This window comes from Cyprinodon variegatus, unplaced genomic scaffold (genome assembly GCF_000732505.1).
Source record: "Cyprinodon variegatus isolate N-32 unplaced genomic scaffold, C_variegatus-1.0 Scaffold18, whole genome shotgun sequence".
Lineage (NCBI taxonomy): Eukaryota > Metazoa > Chordata > Actinopteri > Cyprinodontiformes > Cyprinodontidae > Cyprinodon > Cyprinodon variegatus.
This window is the reverse complement of record NW_015150471.1, coordinates 1387511-1393855: the sequence shown is the minus strand read 5'-3', so window position 1 is coordinate 1393855 and position 6345 is coordinate 1387511. Positions and strand designations below refer to the sequence as shown.

General features: G+C 39.4%; 1 protein-coding gene across 4 annotated transcripts in view; it reads right to left on the bottom strand.

The window, feature by feature from the left end:
• The window catches only part of nbr1 (neighbor of BRCA1 gene 1), a 34902-nt gene that overhangs the window by 23288 nt on the left and 5269 nt on the right, over positions 1 to 6345 (bottom strand). For all 4 annotated transcript variants that reach the window (XM_015387977.1, XM_015388002.1, XM_015387994.1 and 1 more), the window contains exons 3-7: positions 2969 to 2987; positions 2866 to 2888; positions 2281 to 2463; positions 1275 to 1352; positions 968 to 1191 (exon numbers count right to left, since the gene is read on the bottom strand). In XM_015387977.1, coding sequence (XP_015243463.1) covers positions 968 to 1191; positions 1275 to 1352; positions 2281 to 2463; positions 2866 to 2888; positions 2969 to 2987 — 527 coding nt within the window. The remainder of the gene's footprint in view (positions 1 to 967; positions 1192 to 1274; positions 1353 to 2280; positions 2464 to 2865; positions 2889 to 2968; positions 2988 to 6345) is intronic.

Sequence of the window (6345 nt, the reverse complement as noted above, 5' to 3'; positions counted from 1 at the left end):
AAAAAAAAAAAAAAAAAGCATAACGTTATTGCAGCTTTCAGTGATTTATTTCAACATTGTCTATTGCAAGGTGTAAAAAAAAATAAAAAATAGAACCAATTAATCGAATCGTATCGTATCGTGGTTTATTCCTGAGTATTGTTTTGTTTGTATGACCGCCATTTTAAAAAACGACTCGTGAAGATGGACCAGCTAGAAAAAGAACGCTGGGACCCTTTTTCCACCTGGATCCCCGCTCCGTTTCGCCCTCATGTTCCTCCATTGTCACACAAACTTGCCCCCACTTCCTCATCACCTCAGCCGTACCTAGACCCAAAGCTAGTTCGTGATTGTCCCTCTTGCGTTGTGGCGTGGAATAACATAGCGCAGACCACACTTCAATATTGGGCATAAATCAAAAATATCGGTGACAAGCTCAATGCGAGAAACTGCTGCTGAAGTATAACCAGCCGTTGACCCCTCACAGGGCACTAGGTGATAATCAAAATTTCACACAAACCTTTTTACAAAGCCTTATTAATTGTGTAACATTTATTGAATATATATATATTTTCATGTCCACAACCAAAATCAATGTTGTGGTGAAGGTTCTTAGTCATCCAGGTCATAGTCATTCCAAAAAAGTTGAGAAAAATAATCCACTGGACTTTGTTTGCAAGTTTGAAGACTTTTTGCTTCCCATCCAGGAAGCCTTTTACAATTCAAGACAAACAAAGAAATCAAACGACCCTCATTCCAAAGGGGCAGATCCATTCGTCCGGTTCAATTTGCATGTTTTCTAAGCCGAAACAAGGTTTTGATTTTGGTCCACTCTATAAAACCTCGGACTCAAAGCTATTTCTGACATTTTGAATTGAAAGGAGACAGATGCAAACACAAACTTTCCTAAAAACATAACCTCGTTGGCGGAGGTGATTATTAAACTATTATTATATGAAACTACCACATCTTTTGTCTTGACGCCTACCTGCATTTGTAAGCCCCTTCTGAAGTGAGCTTGTTGCAGGTGCTGCAGTTCGGGGTGTAGCCAAGTGATCCGTTACAGTTGGAAGGGCCCGGTCGGGGCCCGATAGGACCCTCAATGGCCCCACAGTCCTCTTGGAGCACGTCGGAGGATTTGTGCGTACAACACTGGCCAGAGAAGTCGTTGCACATTCTTTCCACCACTTCTTTCACAACTTCATCCTTAAACTAGGACCCAAAACAAAAAAAAACTTTTAGTCTGAGTCTGAGCAGAAAGTTCAGTTCAGATCGTCCGTTTCAGCAAAGCTGACCTTCTCCATATACGATCTGAACCACATGGGAGGAGGATCGTCATCAGGTTTATTCCCCTTAGTATCTTTTACTGCTACCTGTAAGCAGAAGTGTCATACATTCATTAGTCATATGACATCACCAGATATGTCTGACAATGTTTTGACTGTTTCCGTTTAGAGATGCACCAATCCAGTTTTGTTTTCTTCAGTTGGTACAGGATCCCGAGCCAATACTATTGATCAATGAACTATATAACTAGCCTCGTGAGACCATCCTGATCTCGCGAGCTTTCAAGGTTTCATTCGCAGATCAGTCTGGCTACTTTCTGTTAAAGAAAATTTGGAGCAGTTCGGCAAACGAACGTCCAATCAGCGTTGGCTTTGAGGCGGGTTGAGGTGTGACGCAACGAGAAGCGCGACAGTTCAGTCTAAAGAACATGGCGGCTTCAGCCGATGAAACTAGCGTTAGCGTGGCTATCGAGCAAGTTTTATCGGAATTACAGAGTATTTCTTCACTGAAAGAAGAGCAAAACACTGCTCTGGAGGCTTTTCTCAGAGGAAAAGATGTTTTTGCTCTTCTCCCGACTTATTTTCGGCAAGAGTTTGATCTATCAATTGGCTTGTGCCTGGCTTGTGGTTGTGTTTTCGTTGTCACTCTGTTAGTACGTCATATGCTTCGTTGATCTGATTGGTTTATTTGGCCCGTCTATCACCAACATAGGCCAATCAGCTAACCAGTATTTTCGCCCCTTTTCCAAAATTACTTCAACGGAAGGTTTCCAGATGGATATGCGGAGCAAATCCATCTGGTGGAGTCAGGTTACTATATAACTTGCTATGTGACTGAAGTCATCAGGCTCGAAAAAACATTGTTTTTAAATGACTGGATGGGAGTCATTCATCTGATATCCGATCCAGCTAATAAGTCAATATCGGAGCTGATATCAATCCAGCTCAGTGAATCTGATTCTACACTGAAACCTGTTTAAAATGCAAAAAAAAAGAAACAAAGTTGTTTTCTTACGTTTTCTCTCTCTGGAGTGATCTGAGTGCCTTTATCCACGGATTTGACTCTGGACGGGTAAGGAGGAGCCGGCCGGAGGTCTCCTTTAAGCTCCTTCACCTCCGCCTTCAGTGGCCCGCCACACGCCTGGCCTTTCATCTTGTACACATTCATGTGCAGCTGGTTCCCCTGCTTCTCAGCACTCTGAAGAGGAAAATAATAAAACAGTGAACAATAAAAAAAAGGAAAGTATCCCAACACACCTAGGCTGCTGCTTTGCTATCGTTATAGCCTTCTTATACTATCCCCATGGTGAAACATGATGCTGTGGGTATGATTTGCATAAGTATGAGCAGAGGAATAGTTCGGAGTCTCTGGGAAAATGAATAAAATGAAAGCCAAAAAATAGAGCTACAATAAAAGGCTTTATATTTAACATTATTCCTGGGTTGGAAATTAACAACAAAAATGAATTTAATCATCTGTGACAAAGACTCACGAACCAGTCTGGTTTAGATTTGAGCATTTTGCAAAGATAACTAAGAATTCATAATGAAATATGAGAAAAAAAAAAGTGAACCACTTCAGGAGGAATGTAAAAAATACCTTGATTGCTTCTTCATATTCATCTGAAAAAGAAAAACGTGAAGTTTACTTTCAACATATTTTTTTAATGGGATATAAAACCATCAAATAATATCGTTCTTACCTTGACTGTTTATGCAAATCTAAAAGAAAAGACAAAAAAGATTGGAAGGAATTCAGTCACTAGTTAAAAAAATAAAAACCACAAAAACAGAAAATAATCATCTCAACACACAGAAGATTTTTTAGCTTAATCGGTTGTAAAGAAATGAAGAGTTCTAAAGACATTTTGTGCATTTTTGTGAATACAATAGGTAATAAGTTCCCATCTCCAAAACCCTGAATAAATAGCTCTTACTCAGGTCAGTCAGTCAACTAATTACAGGAACTCTAAATCTCTTAAGCACACCAGAACTTAGACGGCGCTCCTGCCTTACATAATATGTACTTATTTTATTTATTTATTTTGAATCCATGCCTCTACATTTCCATCAGCAGAGTTAAATACATTTAATACATCTGTTTGCATATTTAACAGTCTGAAACGATGAGTTCTCAGAGCATCTGTTAAAGATTTACTCAACATTTGACTCTTTACAGACCAAAACACCTTCTTTGTAGCCACATAACTTACACTCACTGAGCTAAATGGTAACAAGAAGAAGTACCGGTAGGTTAATAAACTGCTGGTTCAGATTAAAATGGTCAAGAAATAATTAGGGGTGGGTATTGCCAAAGAAGTCACGATTCACATGCCAAGATGCGATTCTATCACGATGCATCTCGATACTTGAAATATTGCGATGCATCGCGATATTTTTTACTGTAAACTGTAAGAAAAAAATACAGCTATTACCAGCGGCTGACTGGCTGGGTAAGATCTGGATTGTGTCTTCAATTGATACATAACTGAAAGCAACTTAATTCATACATAGCTGTATTTATTGAAACTACTATCGAAGGTATTGCCATGAAAACAAATACTGGACACATATATTACTATTACTGGAGTGGACAGACTGACAAAAAGTGCTTAGGATTTATTAAACTTAAAATAACAGTGCCATTTACATGGCCTCAGTGGTCCTATATACCAATGAAATGGAAACATTCAAATGTTTGACATTTCCCCTTTTGGAAATTACGTGCGTTATATCAATTTCGTTTTTACATTCTTTGTTTTTGAAGCCAAAATGCATCCAAACATCTGACTTGGAATGTGATGGAGCTGGGCAAATTTTCTCAGTCTCCATGTTTTGTTTATGAATGACTCGTCGCAGTATCCGCAGCAACATCTACTGGACTGAAAGTTGTATTCCACTTGCTTTTGGCGGATGTGTGCCAACCATTTGTTAGAATAATTGTATATAAATGTATCTGTGTAGGGTTATCATGCATAAAGCTGTGTGCTATGTGCATGTGTTTAAAGCCACCTTTTCTGAAGTATACTGTGATTTGTGAACTTGCTTTTGGGGAGGTTGTGGTTGATTTACGAGCAGCACTCAACCTGCTGAACTTTGGTGAACAGCTTCAACAGCTTAAACTTTGACTGAACCCAGAGATTTAGAGGACATGTTTGCTGAGACTGCAAGTCTGAGTTCCTTGTCTTGTTTCCCCCCCCCTGTAGTCTCAGCTGGGACCACTGATTCCAATAAATAGCGATGGAGAACACTGGGACTGCAGAGTGAGGTGGAGATGGCAAACTCTGCAGTCTCTTCCTACTCTCCTCGCGAGTAAAACTAAATTAATTGTCTCTGTGCCTTCTTTCTTTCCCTGTATGTATGTATGTATGTATGTTTTAGGTGCTTAGACCTGACACCATTCATGTATTTTATTTATTCCTTTTCGTTAATTAAGAATCGATACTTGGCATCAAGAATCGATGCAGCAGATCACAAAAATTAGAATTGCGATGCATCGTCATGACGATTATTTTGCACACCCCTAGAAATAATGATATTTAAAAATTTTAATATTTAATTAAAAAGTATTTATTAGTTAGGGAAATTCAAAATACCATATTTTTAAAGGTAAAGTGGAGGACTTTTGCAAATTTTTTAAAAGACCTGCCCTCTCCACTTAAAAAAAAAAAGTCTGCAGATGCCCGACCCTATACCCGCTCCTGTGAGAAAACACCTATTAAACGTGTGTGAGGAGAAATGGGCTCGTGCACGCTCCGTTTAAAAGTTGCTTTTTGCATCACTCATACAAACTTACTAAACAAAAGAAGATTAGCAATTTTTCCACTATCACGTATCCAACAGCACGTAAACATATCACCAGAATGATTGACACTTAGGACCACTTATTTTGATGATCCACCTGGAAAAAGATCATCCTCCACTGGACCTTTAAATGTGCTGCTTATTTTTATAGTCAGATGTTCTGAACTTTGTAGAGCTCTTCAACACACAATCCATGGGTGAAATGACCATGAAGCACTGCTCGGCGTCAATAACAGCTTACATGGGTCNAGATGTTCTGAACTTTGTAGAGCTCTTCAACACACAATCCATGGGTGAAATGACCATGAAGCACTGCTCGGCGTCAATAACAGCTTACATGGGTCACACATTAAAACTCTGCTTGCCAATAACATATTTAGCTAGTCGGTTGAACTTTGCTGGCCCTTTAACCCTTTTTTACTCTTGCATGCCACTTCCTAACACTAGCTTTGACCCAAAGGGATTTTCATGCACAGGACTGTCGGATTTTGGAAGCACAGGGCTTGATTTTTTTTTATTTTTTATATAATATCTTCTTCTTTTGGAATCTTCAGGCCATGACCGCCAGGAGTCATTGGAGCAGTTTGGTTTATATGCTAAGCCTTAAGGTTCCTCTAAGGCCACGGTTCCTAATCAGAAAACGATGGACTGATCCAACCAGATTTGAGGTAAGACTTAAGTCTAAGGCAGATTAGTTCAAATATCTTTCTCCAGTCTGTTTTGGTAAAGGAAGGGTTTGGTAACGAAGTAAAGCTGATGATTTACCAGTTCCTCTGTTCTACCACTCTCACCTTTTGTTTATAATTATTGATCATAACCAAGATCATTTCAGGTAGAAGCAGTTGAAATGAGGCAGGGTGGCAGTCTTCCATGGGGAGCATAGATTAGAGCAACTGCTCCTCTCCACTGAAAGAAGCCAGTTGAAGTGTTTGGGGATCCCTTTGGGGGAGAGGAGACTACCAAGGTTATATATCAGATCTGGAAAGGGAAACTTTTCAAATCACCCAAATGACCGATGATCTGTATGTTGCAGTTGAAACAAAAACTCATAGACCAGGAAAACTTTTAGAATCTGTTTTTCCAGTGACAACATGTGGCTTTGCTTTAAATTCAAACCGTTCTCGGTTAGTGAACCAGAGTCAAGGTACACAAGGGTTTTAAGGAGCTGCTGCCTTGAACTGGCAAAAGAAATTTCCATTGTACTCTTCATTAGGGATGGGGATCGTTAATATTTATTGATATCGATACCTTTATCGATACTGCTTATCGATCTGAG